Below are 20,503 nucleotides of genomic sequence, written 5' to 3'. Positions count from 1 at the left end.
GTAAAATGATCTCTGTACCAACTTACTCATTGCAGCACTGATTGTAATAGGGAAATATTGGAAGCAACTCAGATGCCTGTGGATGGGAGGTGAGCTACATACATTAGGGACCATCCACACAGACTCTGTGCAGCTGTGAAAAGACTGGGTCACCTCTCCATGTGCAATAGGAACAGCTCCATCTTGCCAGGCATGGTAGCTCACACCTCTAATCCTAGTACTTTGGGAGATGAAGGTGGGAAGATCCCTTGAGCCTAGGAGTTAGAGACCACACAGTGGTCTGGACAACACAGTGATATGCTCTCATTTGTGTAAATAAAAGTAATACATTATTTGCTTCTCAGTGCATACAACATCTTTGGAAAGAGCTAAAAGAAACTGGTAGTAGGATGCATCAAGGTGACGGGGGGTAACTTTTTCAATTTTGAACCATCTGGCTGCATTATGTATTCAAAATGTAAAACAAAAAACACACAAGCGTCTCTTACTTTTCCAACTTGAAGAAAAGAGAACAAGAAGAAAACCATCAAGTCAGTAAAGATTAGCCTCTGTTCCTAGACTTGATCTTGATGGTAACCAGAACGTCAGGCCACATGTGGTGGAGGTCATGGAGTCCTGGCTTTTGATGACCCATTGTCAGGCTCATATAACAGACAAGGAGGTGCCATTCTCTATTTTCTGTCCCTTTTACAACAGCTCATCTTGGCTCCTGATTTCCTAGGTCTGATATGGAAGGTTCCGGGATTTTATTATTTCTAATCAACATCCCCTTCCCAAACCCTGCCCCTTGGCAGCCACAGCAGGGTCACATCTAGACCAGGATCACATAAAAAGGGCTGTTTTCTCCCCCTGAGGACCAACCCTGTGGAAGCACCAGGCATCAGCGACAGAGTCTTCCCCGGCATTGCAGGAGAGAAGCTGAAGGGACGATGGACGCATCAAAAGGTGAGTGGGTGAGATCTCCATGGAGCTCCGCATGCTCCTCCAGCCAGCTGGTCCTAAACCACTCTTGCCTCTGCTGGGTGCCTGGGGCCATTGCCCTCTCACTCTAACATGTGGCCCTTGTGCTGCTTCCTGTCTGTCTCATCTCTTTTTACAAAACAAAAAAACAAACTTTTCATTTAGGCGTAATTTCAGATTTACAAAAAGACTGCAAAAATAAGAAGAATTTCCATATATCTTTTATCCAGATTCCCTAAATGATTAACGCATTTTCTTTATCCTTCTTGATCAATCAGTGGACAAATAAATGACATAGATGATAAAGACAGACTGGTAGATAGACAAATAGGTTTTTGTTTTTTTAACTCGAGTGTAAGTTGTAGACATTACATTGTTAAATACTTTGATGTGTATTTCCTATAAACAAGGACATTCTCTTATGTAGCCAATACAATTATGAAAACCAGGACATGAACACCATTTCAGTACTGTTATCCAACCCATAGATTTAACGGAGATTTCACCAGCTGTCCCAATAATGTCATGTATAGCAGAAGAAAATCCTGTGTCGGGCTTTGCATTCCGTTGCCGTGCCTCTTTGGTCTCCTTTGTCTGGAACAGTTCGTCTGTTGTTGGAGCTTCATGACTTCGTTTTTGAGGAGTACAGACCAGTTATTTTGTAGAGTGTGTCTCTCAGTGCGTCTTGTCCTTTCTCAAGGTCACCTGATGGATTTCCCTACTGCAGAGTGTCACTACTTCTCAGAGTGGGGAATAGCAGAGGGGGCTCATGTGCCGGGCTGTATGCCCCATGAGGATGCAGCTCCCTACCACCACCAAGAGGGCACCAGAGCCCCCAGTATTACTTCAGGGAGCCTGGGTGCTGCCAGGGAACAATGAGGCTGGGTTTGAACCCCTCTGCCGACTCCCCAGCCCCCAAGCCCTTTGTGACCTCCCAGCAGGGTTTGCTCAGCAGCCTCCTCTCTTGCTTGAGAAGCTGCTTGATAGCTAAGGAATGGCTGCTTTGAAACTCTGCAAAGGGACTAAGCCAGACCCTCCTGGTGTCCAGCTTCTCCTTTTTTGGAGGGTGACATTTAAAAAGAAATCAGACTCTTTAGTCCCAAGGCCACAGAGTTTTGAGTTCCTCCTTAGATGGCTGACGCCTCACCTAGACTCAGCCTTGAAGGGTAAAGAGTCCTTGGGACTGAGGAAGCGTGGTGTGGTGTGATGGGAAGCACGTGCTGATTTGAGAGAGAGAGGATTCACGTCTCTGCCATGCACTAAATAGCCCTGTGGCTTTGGGAAAGTCACATCAATCCTGTGAAAGTGCTGTGTAAATTACAAGGAAAGGCAGCATCACCTGACCCACACTGTCATTTTAAAGAGGAGCAGCCTGCTCCTTGGGGAGGTCTGATGACTTGCCTGAGGTCCCAGCTACGGGTGGCAGAGCTGGGATGCAAACCCGGCGTGTGTTCATCTCATACTGCAGCATGCTGCCTCCCTGCTAGGCAGTTTGACTTTACTCTCAAGATCTAAATCACCAAAGACAGTCACCTCATGGCCAGCAGTGTAGGGGTGTTGGTAGGGAGGATTGCTTGAGCCCTGGGAGCCTCCGCCTCCCAGGTTCAAGCCTGGGAAACAGCGAGTCCCTGTCTCCACAAAACAATTTAAAAATTAGCCACGGCCGGGCACGGTGGCTCATGCCTATAATTTCAGCACTTTGGGAGGCCAAGGCGGGCAGATTACTTGAGATCAGAAGTTAGAGACAAGCCTGGCCATCATAGTGAAACCCCATCTCTACTAAAAAAAATACAAAAATTAGCCAGGCATTGTGGCGCACAGCTGTAGCGCCAGCTACTCAGGAGACTGAGGAATGAGAATCACTTGAACCTGGAAGGCAGAGGCTGCAGTGACCTGAGACTGCACCACTACACTCCAGTCTGGGAACACACATTGAGAACCCCCAGATTAGGAAGCCCTACTGTGGCCTGTGAGGTAAACTGGGGTGACTTATCTGGTCATTCTTAATAGTGGCTCATTCCTTTCTCATAGTTTTGATTCCTTCTCTTATGTCCCTAGCCATTTTTTGACTTGGCTATTTTACGGTCTGTATATATATTTTTAAATATTTTTTTATTTTATTTTTGAGATGGAGCCTGGCTCAGTCTCGGCTCCTGACCTCAGGTGATCCGCCTGTCAGCCTCCCAAGGTGCTGGGATTACAGGAGCGAGCCACTGTGTCCGGCCTTAAAAGTCCCATTTATAATGCAAGTGGTCTTGGCCTCCGATCATGGGAACTCCTTGGTGCTTCTTCCTCTATTTGGATCAAAAGGCTTCACCCCAGCCACTTTGCACCCCACCCTTCCTTCAGGATGTGAACTCTGGCCTCAGGATGTTGTCTGATTGGAAGCTGATGGGAGTCTGGGCTGAACAGGAAGGGGGGCAACCCCAGGGATCATCTGTTCTCTCCTCAATTTGCCTGATCCCCTCTTTCCCTCCAGCTTCTGAGTTGATTAACGGAGAACATCCTGGCTCCAGCGTTTTCCTGAGGCCATGTCTGCAGAGAGGGGTAGTTGGGGAGGGGGCCTTGCCTAACAGCCACTCACAGACTCACTGAGACTCAGTTTCCTTACCTGTAAGGTGAGCATGCAGCTACCTACCTTTCAGGGTTACGTGACTGAGCACTTGAGTCCACTGCTCTCAGCTCATCCCCATGTAACCCCACAAGGTAGGTACGTGCACACTTATCTTACAGGTGAGGAAACTGAGTCTCAGACAGATTCATAGCCAGTCAGAGGTGGAGCTGGGATGCCCGACTTGAAAGCCCGGCTCCGCCTCCACAAACTGTCAAATTTTAAACCCAGGAGGAGGTGATCAGGGAATAAACATTCTCTGTGCTCTTTCCCCACGTGCTGTGTTGCTGACAGAGCTGCAGGTTCTCCATGTTGACTTCTTGAAGCAGGAGAACGCCGTTTCTCACCACACGAGGGAGTTCCAAACGAGCAGTCCTGTGTTCCGGCGAGGGCAGGTGTTTCACCTGCGGCTGGCGCTGAACCAGCCTCTGCAATCCTACCACGAACTGAAACTGCAATTCGGCACAGGTGAAGCCTCGGGGCCATACTTGTGGGCTTGGGGGAGGGACCACACAGGTCCCTGGATGCTGGAGTGGCCCTTTCCGGCCAGTGTGAGCCAGGAGTGCCTTCCCCTCCGTGATCCCCAGTTTCTCCATCTGTGAAGTGGGAATATTAGGAGGTATGATGAGAGTAGAATGGAAGCTCAGTCAGGACCTGGCACACAGTGAGGCTCCGATTCCTTGGCTAAGCAGGGGAGGGGCCAGAGCAGAGGGAGGAGGCGACTCAGCAGGCATCTGCTTCGGTGGGGTCTGGAACATTGTGTAGAGATGAATCATAGGACTGAGGTATGCTGACGCCATAGCTGGGTGGGCTGGAGGCAAGCAGTAATAATGATTAAAATATCACATTTTGGTTGCAAAGATAATAGGAAAAGGCTCACGCATTTGTTATAGTTAGGTAAATATGTGTGCATAAGTACAACTAGGGGAACAGAGAGAAAATGTATTAGATCTTGTGGTAGGATAATGGAGGAGGGTCTTCTTTAATGTTTTTAAGTTTTAAAAATAGTTCAAGTAAGCCAGGCATGGCGGCTCATGCCTGTAATCCCAGCACTTTGGGAGGCCGAGGCAGGCAGATCACCTGAGGTCAGGAGTTCAAGACCAGCCTGGCCAACATGGTGAAACCCCATCTCTACTAAAAATACAAAAATTAGTAGGGCATAGTGATGGGTGCCTGTAATCCCAGCTACTCAGGAGACTGAGGTAGGAGAATCGCTTGAACCTGGGAGGCAGAGGTTACAGTGAGGTGAGGTGGCGCCATTGCACTTCATACTGGTGACAAGAGTGAAACTTGTCTCAAAAAAAAAAAAAAAAGAGATCAAGTAGATCTACTTTACAAGAGGGCATCCAATAGCACTTCCTGGGAGAGAGCTCTTTTTGCTCCTTCTCTGAGTGAGTGACAGGCGTAGGGTCTCCTCCACCATGCTGGTGGAGATCAGTCAGAACAGCCTCCGTTCCCTTCATCCAATATGAAATAAGCACCTACTGTGTGCCGTGCCATGAGCTGCCTGCTCAACCATGGACTAGGACCTTGCTGTCACTGACTTCGGTAACTTTATACTGGCCCTGAGTCCACGTGCATTCCCTCACCCAGAATTTCCTGAGCACCTGCCACACATCAGGTGTTGCACTGAGCACTCTCCATGTGTGATGCAGTGAGACTTGCTCACTCAGCAAGTGTTTGTTGAATACCTACTTTGTGCCAGGGAACCCAGAGGTAAAGCGGTCCTTGCCTCCTAGACCTGACCGTACTAGCAGAGAAAGCAACAAACGAACAAAAGATAATTTCAGACAGGGCCAAATATGATGAAGAAACCAAACCAAGAGGCTCCTCCAGCAAGAGAGAAAGCAGCAGATCAGGGCGAGGCTGACTCTGTCGGGGTTGGAAGGACTTCCTTGGGAAGTGACCCTGCTGAGACCCATGTCCCACACAGGAGCCACCATGTGAAGAGCTGAGAGCAGGGTGTTCCCAGCCACAAGCATGGCAAGTGCCAGGGCCCTGAGGAGACAACACTTGTGGTCACTTGCTGTTTGTCATGAGCTAAGTCTCTGGGGACCAGAAACCCAGTCATGACAGGGAGGAAAAGGGGAGTTGGAGAGAAGCCTCACTGAGGGCCACCTGCGGGCTATGAAAAGAGGTTGGGTTTGATTCCAGTAGTCCCTGGAGCTCATAACATAACCTGGCTGATCTTTCAAAGAAGATCCCATGACAGCGTGCAGCGTAGGCGGTGGCATCTGCCTCCTCCAGATGAGAGGAGCAAAGGCTAAGCTGTTCCCCTGCATTACGTGGAGTGGACCAGCTTGTGGGGCTGTGGCACTAGCCAGTGGGGGTTAAACCAACAGTAACTCCAGTGAGCACGTGACAGAGGCAGGAGCTCTAGGGGGAGGACTGGACCTGATGGGAAAAAAGGGAAGACGCGGAGAGGAGGAGGCAGGGAGCTCACCTAAATTGAGTAGAAAACTAAAACTGGCCATGTGGGGCAGAGGAAGGCACCTGCAGAATTAGAGAAGCTGGACCCAGGGAGCCAGCAGACAAATAAGCCTGGACAGGAGGGATGGGGGCCTCGTGAGTGGGCAGTAGGTGCCCCTGAAGCAGGGGAGATTGTCTTGGGGGGTGGCCATGGCTGGGCCAATGTCAAGACTCTGTTCCTTTTGCGTGTCTCCAGGGCTGAATCCTAGTATTGCCAGACACACCCTGGTGGAGCTCAACCCGAGGACACCCTCAGACCACCACAACTGGCAGGCATCCCTTCACGAGGAGTCTGGCAAAGAGGTGAGCACCCACCGGGCTGGCGGATTCCTCCTAATGGGAGCAGCCCCTATCTGCTTTGCCACCTGTCAGTCGGTAATGTGGTTTAAAGCCACCCATGGCAGAGCATGACAGAGGGGGTCATGTCTCCAAACGTCTGTTTCCCCCCTCCGCCTCCTCCAAGCACACAGTACCTCTGACTGTGGCCAAACCCCTACCTGTCACCCTTCTCCTTTTCATTTCAAAGGGAACCATGTTCACTGGAGGACACAAGCGGAGAGAAGTACATAAAAATAACCCGTGGTTCGACCAATTAAGTTACCCATCCTTCCTGCCAGGCTTTTCTATGTCATGGTCAAATACAAAGTGGGGGTAGTCCACCTCAAGCTTCGCTCACTTGACAAGGCCTAATGAACGCTTTCCACAATGGCTCCTGCCCACAACTGTGGGCTTATGGTGGCTGGTTTTCCACCCTTTTGGGGAGCGCTGGGTGTTCACAGTTGTCTCCAGTCTTCATCTCTCAGCCAGATCTTCGGACTAGCTTGTGGATATTTCCTTAGGCTAAATCCCTAGAAGTTTAATGCTAGGCTAATGCCATGATTTTAAAATGGCAATTACATTGGGTTTTTGTAGAAGCAGAATCTGCTGGTGGAAATGAGATGAATGGGCCAGCTGCTGCTGGAATCCCCCCTAGTGCCCCGGGCTCTTCCTTCCTCTCCCTCCCATCCAGATCCCAGACTCCCAACCGTAATTTTGCATTTGAGTGTTTTTTAGGGTATCAAGAAAATCTCTCCCGAGGTGGGCATGGGGTGTGGGCAGGAGCTGCATTTCTTTACTCAAAAAGTGTTATTTTAAAAGTTTTTAAAATTGACATGTAACACACATAAAGGACAGAAATCTTAACGGTTTGTGCAATGAATTTTTACATATGAATAGAGCCGTGGGACCACCACCCAGATGGTGGAGGACATTTCCTGCACCCTGGAAGGCCGGTTCTTCTGGGCTCCATTGTAATGAACACTGAGGGCACAACCTCCTCCCCCATGCCACGAGAAGGGTATCGGGAGTTAGCCTTGTGGATTCTGGAGTCGTAGCACAGTGAGGTTCATCCCAGTTCTACCTCTTGGGCCACCTCTGTGAACCTGTTTCCCCACCAGCAAAGTGATGACAGTGAAATGTTTATATATATTAGCTTGTTTAGTTTTCACAATGCACCCACAAAGAAGGGGATCTGTTATTCCAAATTCTTAAAGAAGGGAACTGAGGCACAGGAGAGGTTAAGTAACCAGCCAAGTTAATATAGCCAGTAAGAGGTAGAGCTGGCTAGCCTGGGCAACACAGGGATACCCCATCTCTACTTAAAAAAAAAAAAGAAATAATTATCCAGATGTGGTGGTGAGCGCCTGTAGTTCCATCTAGTTGGGAGCCTAAGGTAGGAGAATTGCTTGACCCCGGGAGTTCAATGCTGCAATGAGCCGTGTTTGTGCCATTGCACTCCAGCCTGGGTGACAGAGAAAGACTCTGTCTCAAAAAAGGTGGGGGGGGGGGGTGGAATTGGGATTTGAACTGAGAGCCTATTCCTCCTGTGAGTTATCTTATAATAATAAGCACCTCATGGGAGGATCTTGGGCCACAATGAAAGTGTTCTGTGACAATGATGAGAATTATTGCTTGTACCATTGTGGCTACAGCAATATTGATTTATCCTAATTATCTCTCTAGTTATTATTTATCCTCAAAGGCTGGATAAAGGCCTGGACACCCTTGGACCAATGGCCTCTGGGACTCTGGCTGCTTGTATTCCAAGAGAAAGGTGCTTTGTGCTCCAAAGACAGCCGACATTTAACCTTTCCCCTGAAGTTCCAGGCAATGAGCTACACACCTGTCTTAGTCCATTTTTGCACTGCTCTAAAGAAATACCTGAGACTGTTAATTTATAAAGAAAAGGAGTTTAATTGACTCACAGTTCCACATGGCTGGGGACACCTCAGGAAACTTACAATCATGGCAGAAGGGGAAGCAGGCACATTTTACATGGTAGCAGGTGAGAGAGAGAGAACAAGAGCAGGGAAAACTGTCTTATAAAACCATCAGCTCCTGGGAGAACTCACTCACTATCACCAGAACAGCATGAGGGAAACTACACTCATGATCTAGTCACCTCCCACCAGGTCCCTCCCTCAACATGTGGGGATTATTGGGATTATAATTCGAGGTGAGATTTGGGTGGGGACACAGAGCCAACTATGTCAGTACCTTTTGTATTTTATCTACAGCATTTTCCCAACAACCTGGAGATGGTATCACCTTCAGGCTGTGGTGAAGGGAGTGAAGTTCGGAGAGGTGAAAATGTCCACCAGCTTCTCGAGTCCAGTGTGTCTAGGGCTCTTGAAGGACTTGCCAAAGCCTTGTGCTGTGTGCGGCTGCTTTTCTGTCGCATGCATCCTTCCCTTGCAAGAGCGCTCCTGGCTGTCCAGGGTCCTGACCATTCCTTGTCTCTCGGCAGGTTCCAGATGGGATGATTTGTTGGGAGTGATGGATTTTTTCTGGGAAACATTTGTAGGATTTGGGATCTAGCCAGAGGGTATGGTGTCCACCTTATCTTGTGGTTTGCTCAGGTCACAGTGGCTGTCACCAGCACCCCCAATGCCATCGTGGGGCGTTACCAACTACATGTGAAAACTGGAAGCCACATCCTTAAGTCTGAGGAAAACATCCTATACCTTCTCTTCAACCCGTGGTGTAAAGGTACTATGAATCTCAGGTCTGCTGGGGAGTGGCAGGTGCCCCGGGCAACACCTGTTGTGTGTAATGCATAGTCTATGAGCTTCTGTTTGCTCTCAAGGTACTTGCAAACTAGTTTAAGGGACGTGACCCAGGAACAGATCACAGACACCATTGGGGCATTTTCTTTGTCACCAGGCTTTTTAGAATGGAGTTCTTTATTCCCCATTTCCACTTCTCCCTAATGCCTTGCCCTGCCCCAGCACAATTCTGCCTCCACCACTGTACAGACGCTGCCTTGGTGGGGGTGGGGAGGGACAAGTAAGGACTTCTTCCTTGCCAACTCTGGGGCAGAGCCTGAATTGCAGTTGGTTTCTCCCTTCTGCTCCCTTAGTTCTGTTCTCTTCTCTCCACCTCCTCATGTACCAGCTCACTTCTTCCTGTGGCTACAGTGGAACCTTTATACAAATGGCACTAGAGGCTACTTCCACCATTGCCAGCACTGGCTTCTCTCCAGAGGGTGCTGGACATCTTGTTGCAGCCTCAAATGCAGCACATTCTGTGTCAACCCTTTTTCATACCTGCCCCTCCTCCTGCGGCCTTCTTGAAGTCAAAAGACATCAGGTGCCCATGCTAGAAGCCAAGGAGCTCTTTTTTTAAACTTTGTATTTGGAAATGATTTTGAGCTCACAGAAAAGTTGCAAAAATGATATAAAGAACAACCTATACCCTTTATCCAGGCTCACCTATTGTTAACATTTTGCCCCATTTACTTAATCATTTTCCCTCCCTCCCTCCTCTACACACACCTGCATGTGTGCTTATTATTTTTGAACCATTTGATAGTAAGTTACATATAAGTTGGTTTTTTACCCCTAAACCCTTTAAGGTATATTCCCTAATAACAGGGATATTCTCTCATATAACCACAGGACAGTTATCAACTTCAGTAAATTAAGTGTTAGCATAACACTTTCATCTGCTATCTATATTCCCGTTTGGACACTTGATCATTTATTTGTTTATTTTTGAGATGGAATTTCACTGTTGTTGCCCAGGCTGGAGTGCAATCGTGCCATCTCAGCTCGCTGAAACCTCGTCTCCTGGGTTCAGGTGATTCTCCTGCCTCAGCCTCCCGAGTAGCTGGGATTACAGGCTCATGCCACCACGCACAGCTAATTTTTGTATTTTTAGTAGAGATGAGGTTTCACCATGTTGGCCAGGCTGGTCTCGAACTCCTGACCTCAGGTGATTCGCCTGCCTTGGCCTTCCATAGTTCTGGGATTACAGGTGTGAGCCACCCTGCCCAGCTGGTCAGTTGATTTTATCATGTTCTTTATAACATTTTTTTCCCTCCAAAACAGGATCCAGTCTAGAATTGTATTTTGCATATAGTTATGTTTCTTTACCTCCTTTAATCTGGAACAATTTCTCAGCCTTTGTCTTTTTTGACATGTTTTTGAGGAATAGAAGTCCCCCTTTTAACAGATCATTCATCATTTTGGGTCTCATGATTTGTCATCTTTAGATTCAGGTTATGCAGTCCTTGCTGAATATCATGTAAATGACATGTCCTTCTCAGAAAATCATATCTGGAGGCACACAGTGTCTGCCTGCCCCTTGCTGGGAATGTTGAATGTGATCATTCGGTCAAGGCGTTGTCCAGTTTTTTTGCTATATAGTTACTTTATAATTTTTTGTAATGAGTAATCTATGTGGACACACTTTAAGACCATCCAAATATCCTGATCCTCATCAAAATTCTCCACCTCTAGATTTAGCATCCACTGATAGTTCTTGCTTCAACCATTCTTCGCTGTGACGGCTGCACAGTGATTTTCCGAGGCCAGCACTCCACCATGTTTACCTGCTACCGCCTGACGTTTCCTGTAGGCAGAGCCCTCCCTTCACCCCCATCCATCTCTCTCTCTCTACCATCTGTATGGACTCATGAACTCTCTCTTTTCAGTGGTTTATGATTCATCCTTTTCTTAACTCATGCTTAAATTGCTCCAGATTTCCCCAGGGGAAGTCGCCTACAGCTGGCTCAGGAAGTTCTTTTGATACCTTCCCTCCTGCCCACCTCCCTCCCGCAACATTGGCTGTTCCAAGTCCCTCACAAAGACCTTGAAGATCCCCCAGCACAGATAGTCCTCAGTGGCAAGTGTGCCGCTGTCCCAGGGTGTGCCATAACCTCTGTGGATGTGTGGTTTCCTTCAGAGGACATGGTTTTCATGCCTGACGAGGAGGAGCGTAAAGAGTACATCCTCAACGACACGGGCGGCCATTACGTGGGGGTTCCCAGAAGTATCAAATACAGACCCTGGATCTTTGGTCAGGTAATGGTTTGTCATCATGTGGCTAGACCAGGCCCCATTTGCTAGACCAACCTTTTAGTTGGGTAGTAGCCAGTAAAGGTTGTGGAGAAAGGTTTGTGAACCTCAGGTCAAACACTAGTCTCGTACATGTGAAACTTGGCCAGAGAGGGGTGACCTGCCCAGGCTGCACAGATGGGGTGGAGTCCTAGGCAGAAGCCCTCCCACGAGACCTCCCATGAGAGAGACATGGAGGGGTGGCTTTTCCATGATCAGGCTGGTCTTGAACTCCCAATCTCAGATGATCACCTCCCAAAGTACTGGGATTACAGACGTGAGCCACCACACTTGGCCTGTTTCATTTATTTGACTTGATTACAAAGGAATTTTCCCCATGGTATGAAAAACTTCTTGTACTGCCTTTTAGTGGCTGCATGCTATTGCTCTATAAACTTACTTAACTATTGCCCTGTGGCCAGACATTTAAATGTTTCTAATTTTTAATGCTGTGGTGGACATTTTATGAGACTGTAGGCAGGAAAGATGGGTTATGCTATAGGGTGGCTGTGATATGCAAACTAGACAGTATGTGTTAAGTTTCTGCCACAGGGCAAGGTCTTAACCACCTCTTTCTTTATTTCCCAAAATAGTTTGAGAAAAATGTCCTGGACTGCTGCATCTCCCTGCTGAGTGAGAACTCCCTCAAGCCCACAGATAGGAGGGACCCCGTGCTGGTGTGCAGGGCCATGTGTGCTATGGTAGGTGTGGAAAGCCTGGGCTCCGTGTAAAAGATTCCATAATACAGAAGTCAGAGTAATTTTGCCCCAATTTGATGCTGTCTTGTACTTGCCAATTGCTCAGCAGTTTTCTGTTTTCCCCCAGCTAGACTGTGAGCCTTTGAAGTACAGCACAGTGCCGTGGCCAATCAACCTTTCAAAACTGTTAAGAAACAGACATTACTGAAATCTGTGCTGAGAGCAGGTTTTCAAGTCAGACCTGAGTCTGAATCCCAGCCGTGCCACGTATGGGCTGAACTTTGCTGTAAGTGGCTTCACGTGTCTGAGCCTCAGTTTCCCCATCTGCAAAATGAGATTAATACAGAAGGTCCTGCAAAGTGAGCTTTTGTGGCTGTAAGTGGCTCCATATGTCTGAACCTCAGTTTCCCCGTCTGCAAAATGAGATAAATACGGAAGGTCCACTTCCTACCTGCAAACTGAGCTTCAGTTATGGTGAGCAAATTTCCAGTTCACTTGGGACTTTCCTGGTTTTAGCACTGAGAATACTGTGTCCCAGAAAACCCCTCGGTCTTGGGCAGGCAGGATAGTTGGTCTCTCTGTTCCACCTGGCCACTTGGAAGTCAGTGTGTTCAGAGTAGCAGTTCTCAAATATTTTGGTCTCAAGACCCTTCTATGCTTTTAAAAATTATTGAGGACCCCAAATAAGATGTGTTTCTGTGGTTTATATTGACCAATATTTACTGTATTAGACATTAAAACTGAAAAGTTTAGAACTATTTATTTTAAATGAATGATAATTCCATTACATGTTAACATAAATAAGGTATTTTTATTTTAAAAAGCCAATGTTTTTCAAAGCATATAGTATGTAGTGAGAAGAGTGGCATTGTTTTCCATTTTTGCAAATCTCTTTAATGTCTGACTTGCTGGAATTCCAGCCAGCTGGGATTTCATAGCTGCTTCTGCGTTCATTGTTTTAGTTGGAATATATGAACATCTGGCCTCACACAGATACATAGATTTAAAAAGGCAGGAATATTCCCATAGCCTTTTTACGTAATGGAAGATACTATACTCAGGCTCCAGAAGTGGCAGCTTCTTAAAGTTGCCTGCAATGTGGAACCTGAAACCATGTCAATTTTTCATCCTCTCTACACTTAGGACAGAATGAGAGTGAAGAAGGCAAGTATGACCTGGGGATTATTATGTAAATAGATTATTATGTAAATGATTATTATGTAAATGATCACAGAGCTTGGAACTCCCAGGTATCTCCCAATGCCAATGAGAACCGCTCTCCAAAGGTCCACTGAGTTCAGACAAGTGGCTACTCTTGCCATCTGTGGGTGGCAGACGTATGTTCATCTCTAGGCGAGTCTGTGAGCTGACCTGCTGTGACAGATTGGTCTTAAGTCAGGGGCTCTTGAAATGCCCTCCTTGCAGCGAGGCTGTGAGCCTGTTGCACGTGGTGTGCCTCATAAATGCCGGAGCTCCTGTTCCCCTGCACCTTAGGGGCTGGTGAAATTACTGGGGGCTCTCATGCTGACCCTCTGGGGCCCAGGCATGGAGTCCACCGTGCCTGCTCTTTCCCCTTTACCCCCATGCTGGTATGTTCATCCTCTGGCCCAGAGGCCAGCAGGTGGCCAGGCTGGACGCTGAGAGAGAACGAGTAAAGGAGACTAAGTCATTAGCAGACAGAACCTGCCATGAGGGGCCCTAGTTTTTGGTGGTGCAGGAGGACTCACACGTACTTGGCTGCCTCTCTCCTTTCAAGCTCCGTGACTCTGGCCAGGACTCTAAGTCTCTCTGGGCTTCTGTTATCTCATCTATTGGGTGACCATGAGGTCTCAATAACACACAAGTGCCCAGCCCAGGGTCTAACACGCTGTGGGCCCATTCCCAGGTAATTCCTACAAGTGTTGGGGTTTGGGAAGCAGTGAGCCAAGCTGCTGCTTGTTTCAGCCATGAGGAAACCAGCCCAGGGAGAAGCGGCAGTTGGCCAAGGGCTGCACAGTGGTGGTTGAGCCAGCTCTCCTGACTCAACCACCGGAGTGCAGGAGAGCACTTCAGTGCAATGCCCTTGCAGCCACCTCCTCAGGCACTTCAGAACGCCAAGGTGTTGCAGGAGTCACTTCCAGAATTAGGTTACTGCACATTAGCTTCCATGCTCGGGAGTCTGAGAACCCCTGCCTGCTTCAGAGGCCCTTCCCCCTTCCCAGATTCCCTATAAAGATTGCTCCTTTCCCCCTAGAAGTCCGTGGCCATTGCAGGGCCTCCCGGATCTGGGAATTTGACTAGCAGGCAGAGCTTCTGACAGGGCTGCCTAAAGACGACTCCCACACCAGACAGGGAAGTCGGCGCAGCAGTGAGTGTGTTCGTTATCCATTGCTGCGTAACAAGTTACCCCAAGACACAGTGGCCTAAACAACAAACCTCTGTTAGCTCCCATGTCTGTGGGTCAGGAATCCAGGTGTGGTTTAGCTGAATGTTCTGGCTCAAGATCTCTGGGGGAGGATCTACTTTCAGGCTCACTCACCTGGCTGCGGGCAGCCTCAGGTCAGGGAAGCTCAGCATGGCAGCCAGCGTCCATCAGAGTGAGCAAGTAAGAGAGGGTGTGGCCAGGCTGGAAGCCACAGCCTTTGTCACCTCATTTCAGAAGTGACAGCCATCACTTTTGCTGCATTCTGTTGGTCAGAAGTGAGTTGCTGGGTCTAGGGGAGGGGATTACTGGGGTGACTGTCTACCCCGGTGACTGTCTACCACACCTGGGCACAGGACTGTGCTTCATTCTGCAGGGTGACAGAGCGTTGTGCATCAGGGGTTTTGAAAGTCCCGATGTCCTTTGGGCTCAGCGCCACTCCCCTTCCTTTTCTGTCTCCTCCCTCCCCAACACTGCGCTATAGACGGCTTGGGTCTAGCAGGCACCGACAGGCTGGGGCCACTCAATTTCGCAGTAGAATGCAGCAGCCGGACCAGAGCAGAGGCTAGGTGACAGTTAAGATGGGAGGTGTGTGTCCTGCTTTGCCTAGGACCCTTGCCTTGTCTCCCTTTCATCTGTTTTCATTCCGTCTGACCGCTCTTGAGTCTGGGGGTGGCCTCTGCTCTCTCTCCGATTTTGATGAATGAAGAGGCTTGTCCAGCCACATGACCTGAGAGGCCACGGGAGGCCCAGGTCACACCATTGTTTGAGACTTCTTGTAGATTAAAACTGAACAAATCCCCAAACAGGATTCAGAAAGTGTAGCATACTGTAAGAGTTTCAGTTTAACACATGGCCATCTTTAACATCCTGGGAAACATGAGGCCGTATAATCGTGCTTTTCACAAGGCATAATGGGGTTTTCAAAGGCTATTCTTGTGCAGGCCAGGAGGGCATGGATGGGTGTAGTCCAAGCCAGGCCACCCCCAGATCAAAGATTTGTGACTGTGTCACCTTTCATGTTTTCAGAGGGCTCCTCTGCACCTGCCTGTACAACCTTCTGCAGAGATTCCATTAAGTGCTTTCAAAGGTGAACTCACGTGCCTTTGCCTTCTCTCTGGTTTTAATAAGGTGGAAAGGATTGTCCAGCCAGGGTTCCTTAGGGGTTAAAAGAGGTACAGACCACTGACAGTTTAAAAATGGAAGATGCCAGAACAGGCATAGGCTTCAGCCAGGTCATCCTCAAAACAACCTAAAGGGGCCAGGCATAGTGGCTCACACCTATAATCCCAGCACTTTGGGAGGCCGAGACAGGTGGATGGCTTGAGCTCAGGAGTTTGAGACCAACCTGGCCAGCATGGTGAAACCCCATCTCTACGAAAAACTACAAAAATTAGTCAAGTGTGGTGGTGTGTGCCTGTAGTCCCAGTTACTTGGGGGGCTGAGGCAGGAGGATCACCTGAGCACAGGAAGTTGAGGCTGCAGTGAGCCGAGCTCACCTCACTGCACTCCAGCCTGGGCTACACAGCAAGATCCTCTCTCAAAAAACAAACAAAACCAGCCTAAAGGTAGATGATGTAATGATCATCATTTTACAAGGGAGGAAACTGAGGCACAGAGTGTGAGCATCCTCCCTGGTCACTCGCACAGCTGGCATGCTCCTTGGCCCTTCTGGGCACTCCACCTGTCCTGGAGTGCCCAGAAGGGCCAAGTAGCCCAGTAGCCCATGTGCTCCAGGTGTTCTGAGACACGGTGAGGCGTCCACTTTGGGGGCTGGGTGGCCAAGCTGGGCTAGCAGCATCTTGTTTTTCTGAGGGGTGGACACTGACCCCACCTCTACGTGTGTGGCAGATGAGTGTTGAGAAAGGCAAAGGCGTGCTCCTTGGAAATTGGTCTGGGGACTACCGAGGTGGCACAGCCCCATACCGGTGGACAGGCAGCGCCCCGATCCTGCAGCAGTACTACAACACGAAGCAGGCTGTGTGCTTCGGCCAGTGCTGGGTATTCGCTGGGGTCCTGACTACAGGTAAGCGGGAGATCCAGTGGCTGAGGACAGAGGTACCAAGGGGGGGACTCCCAGCCCCCACAGTTGCCAATCACCCCACCCTGGGTCATTTCAGTGTTGAGAGCATTGGGCATCCCAGCACGCAGCGTGACAGCCTTCAATTCCGCTCACGACACAGAAAAGAACCTCACAGTGGATACATATTTGAATGAGAAGGGCGAGAAACTCACCAAGATGTCGTACGACTCTGTCTGGTAGGGTCACTCCTTCTCAACCCACCCTCCGTCCTTCTCCCAGGAATTTTCTTTTATCGTTTTAGAAACAGGGTCTTGTTAGGTTGCCCAGGCTGGTCTTGAACTCCTGGTGTCAAGCAGTCCTCCTGCCCCAGCCTCCCAAGTATCTGTAATTCCAAGCACAAGCCACCATGCCTGGCATCCCAGGAGTTTTCTAGCCCAAGCCCAATTTCCAGGCCCTACCAACCCAGAGACTCTGCTGAGCAGTGGGGCCCTTCAACCTCCCTCCGAGACTGATTCAATTTGCAGGCCAATGCTCACTGCCCCTGAAATTCAGTATTTTCCAACATTTGGCCTTGGACAATCTGTGCTGGAATCACCTGAGGGGTGATTGTTAAAAAATGCAGATTCCTGGCCAGACATGGTGGCGCATGCCAGTAATCCCAGAACTTTGGGAGGCCGAGGTGGGTGGATCACCAGGTCAGGAGATTGAAACTATTCTGGCCAACATGGTGAAACCCCATCTCTACTAAAATACAAAAATTAGCTGGGCGTGGCATGCATGCCTGTAATCCCAGTTACTTGGGAGGCTGAGGCAGGAGAATCACTTGAACCTGGGAGGCAGAGGTTGTAGTGAGCCGAGATCGTGCCACTGCACTCCAGCCTGACAACAGAGCGAGATCCCTCAAAAAAAAATGCAGATCCCTGTACTGGAGGCTTTGCCTCTACAGGGGAAGGGCCAGGAATCTGAAGTTCATATTAGCACTTGGCCCAGGAGATTGGATATATACCACTGTTTGAAAAGTTTGATGTAACTGGTACCCACTGGCCAGAATGAAGCTTATTTACTTTATTCTCTGATCCAGAGCACATGGGCCCCTTGAAAAGTGACCACAAGATAGAAAAGGGAGAATGAGAAGTTGCAGAGGGAGTGGACCAGGTGGGAAGGTCAGAGCCTGATGATAAATTCCTGAGGCATTTTAGTTGAAGTTGGAGCCTCACAGCTTTTATTTAAATACTGCTGAGACATTCTAGTTCATGTACCAAGGCAAGAGAAAACAGAAAGCCTTGAAACTTCTGGAAAGGAGGCACTAACCAGTATTATTTGTAGATGATATACAGTTGACCCTTCAACAGCATGGGTTTGAACTGTGCAGTTCACTCATATGCAGATTTTTTTCAACCAAGTACAGGTGTATTTGTGGGAGGTGAAGCCTGCCTATACTGAGACCTGACTTTTCCTACATGCACGTTCCACAGGGCCGACTGCAGGACTTGAGTGTGTATGGATTTGGGTATACTCAGGGGTCCTGAAACGAATGAATCCCTTGTGGATACCGAGGGACAACTGTTCATTGTGTACCTAGAAAATCAAGAGCACCAGCTTAAAAATAGCAAGATTTAATATGAGAGTTCAGAGACTGGCCAGTTACAGAGTTGCTGATCAACCAAATCAGAATCCCAGCGGACTGAATACATTCATTGAGCGAATGAAATAACAGTTGCAATCTTTTACTGGTGTGCAGTCACAGCCTAGTAAAAGATTCCAACTGTTATTTCACCCATTCATTCAGCAAAAATTTATTAGGTGTCTGTTATGCTTCAAACACTGCAGATGTCAAGACAAATAAGATTTAGTTTTGCCTTGAGTTCACCACATCTAGGGGTGCAGACTCCCAGGCTCTTTGAGATCCATAGGCAGGGTGAGGGTCTCATGAGGTTCCACCAGCCCTGCCCACTGCACCCACCTCTGTGCCTTGGGAGGCTTTCTGAGAGGCAGATGGGACTCAGCAGTGGCCCCTTCCTTACCAGTGTTGACAAAGGTTCTCCAGCCCCTGAGAACAACCTCAGTGGGTCCCCAGTGATGAAGATGTCTCTGGCAATTTTGACGTGTTTATCTCTAACTGGGTTTGGGGGTGGTCTGGGGTGGGGCCTGCTCCCATTTTGCGGCAGGAATTTCCACGTGTGGACGGATGCCTGGATGAAGCGACCAGATCTGCCCAAGGGTTACGACGGCTGGCAGGTTGTGGACGGCACGCCGCAGGAGCGCAGCCAGGGTGAGTGGGCAGCAGGAAGGCGCTGGGCATCTGTGTTGCTCTCCTGACCTGGCCCAGGGTTCTGTGGGCCTTGGGTATGCAGCCAAGCAGGTGAAGAAAGTTTTAATAAAAATTTCCCAAAACAAAAAGCAGTCAGTCCTTCCTGCTATTCCCCCTGAGCAGGGGCTTTAGTTTGCTGGCTATTTTTATGAAGATAGTGCCAATGACAGTACTATTAACAGCAAGGAGATGGTGGCACTTAAGGGTTCCCTACTGCATGCCACGCGCAGTACCTACGCGATTCGTTCACTCACAACTAACCTTTCAAAGTAGGTTGTCATTATCCTCATTTCACAAATGAAGAAACTGAGGCTCAGGGAGGTGAAGTGAGTTGCCTGAGGTCACACAGATCCATGAGGCTGGACCAGGATTCAGCCCAACTCGGACATAATGGGGATGCTTCTCTCAGTTGGTTATGGGTTACCAACCCCCCGGGTAAGACAGCGGCTCCTCATAGCTGGAAGGACCTTAGGGGCTGTCTTTGTACAGCTGGAGAAACAGAGGCAAGGGGCTGGTCTGAGGTTACATGGAAAAATCTATGGAATCAAGTTATCTTCATTTTAAATTGCAAGTCCTAGTAATAAAGACAAAATCAGCCCAGTAAAGGGAAAATAGATTAGCTCAATAGTTCTCAAACTTTAAAAAAATTTGTATTTATTTACTTATTTTGAGACAGAGTCTTGCTCTGTCGCCCAGGCTGGAGTATAGTGGTGTGATCTCGGGTCACTACAACCTCCCAGGTTCAAGCAATTCTTCTGTCTCAGCCTCCTAAGTAGCTGGGACTACAGGTGCATGCCACCAAGTCCAAGCAATTCTTCTATCTCAGTCCCCTGATTAGCTGGGACTACAGGTGCACGCCACTGTGCCTGGCTAATTTTTGTATTTTTAGTAGAGATGGGGTTTCACTATATTGGTCAGGCTGGTCTCAAACTCCTGACCTCAGGTGATCCACCTGCCATGGCCTCCTAAACGGTTGGGATTACAGGCATAAGCCACTATGCCTGGCCTTTATTTTTTATTTTTTTGAGACGGAGTTTCACCCTTGTTGCCCAGGCTGGAGTGCAATGGTGCTATCTTGGCTCATGGCAACCTTTGCCTCCTGGGTTCAAGTTCAGGATTCTCCTGTCTCAGCCTCCCGAGTAGCTAGGATTGAAGGCTCCTGCTACCACATCTGGATAATTTTTTGTATTTTTAGTAGAGACAGGGTTTCACCATGTTGGCCAGGCTGGTCTCAACCTCCTGACTTCTGGTGATCCACCTGCCTTGGCCTCCCAAAGTGCTGGGATTACAGGCATGAGCCACCGCACCCAGCCTCAAACTTTTTTTTTTTTTTTTTTTTTTTTTAAAGCAGTCTGACCCTTCAGAAGGAAACTTCATGTAACACCTCATAATGTAAAGCAGAACTGCTCCGGCTGAAGTGTTCCCAGGAACAGCCTGCCCCTGGCTCCCTGACACCTCTGCCTCCCTCCTGCAGACCCTGAAGTAGACGTTTCTCAAGGTTCTTCTAGGAATGAGCCTCAGTTTGTCTGTGCACCTCATCCCGGGAATAGCATATTCACCTGTCCACAGGGCCAGAGAGTGAACAGGGCTGTCTGATTGGGAAGGTGGGGACCCAGAGACAGGAGCATACAGCTCCCCAAAGGCATTCAGGTTGA

At 48.7% G+C, this 20,503-nt stretch overlaps 1 protein-coding gene across 1 annotated transcript in view; it reads left to right on the top strand.

Moving 5' to 3' along the window:
* The first annotated feature begins 861 nt into the window (after positions 1 to 861).
* Positions 862 to 20,503, top strand: part of TGM4 (transglutaminase 4) — a 28,774-nt gene continuing 9,132 nt past the window's right edge. Inside the window, exons 1-9 of the mRNA XM_017522037.2 lie at positions 862 to 945; positions 3,866 to 4,039; positions 6,237 to 6,343; positions 8,938 to 9,067; positions 11,264 to 11,382; positions 12,009 to 12,116; positions 16,366 to 16,540; positions 16,635 to 16,773; positions 18,706 to 18,809. Coding sequence (XP_017377526.1) covers positions 930 to 945; positions 3,866 to 4,039; positions 6,237 to 6,343; positions 8,938 to 9,067; positions 11,264 to 11,382; positions 12,009 to 12,116; positions 16,366 to 16,540; positions 16,635 to 16,773; positions 18,706 to 18,809 — 1,072 coding nt within the window. The 5' untranslated portion in view covers positions 862 to 929. The remainder of the gene's footprint in view (positions 946 to 3,865; positions 4,040 to 6,236; positions 6,344 to 8,937; positions 9,068 to 11,263; positions 11,383 to 12,008; positions 12,117 to 16,365; positions 16,541 to 16,634; positions 16,774 to 18,705; positions 18,810 to 20,503) is intronic.

This window comes from Cebus imitator, unplaced genomic scaffold (genome assembly GCF_001604975.1).
Source record: "Cebus imitator isolate Cc_AM_T3 unplaced genomic scaffold, Cebus_imitator-1.0 Scaffold0, whole genome shotgun sequence".
In the NCBI taxonomy this organism is placed as follows: domain Eukaryota; kingdom Metazoa; phylum Chordata; class Mammalia; order Primates; family Cebidae; genus Cebus; species Cebus imitator.
Note: the sequence above shows the minus strand (reverse complement) of the source record. Positions and strands in the feature narration are given on the sequence as shown.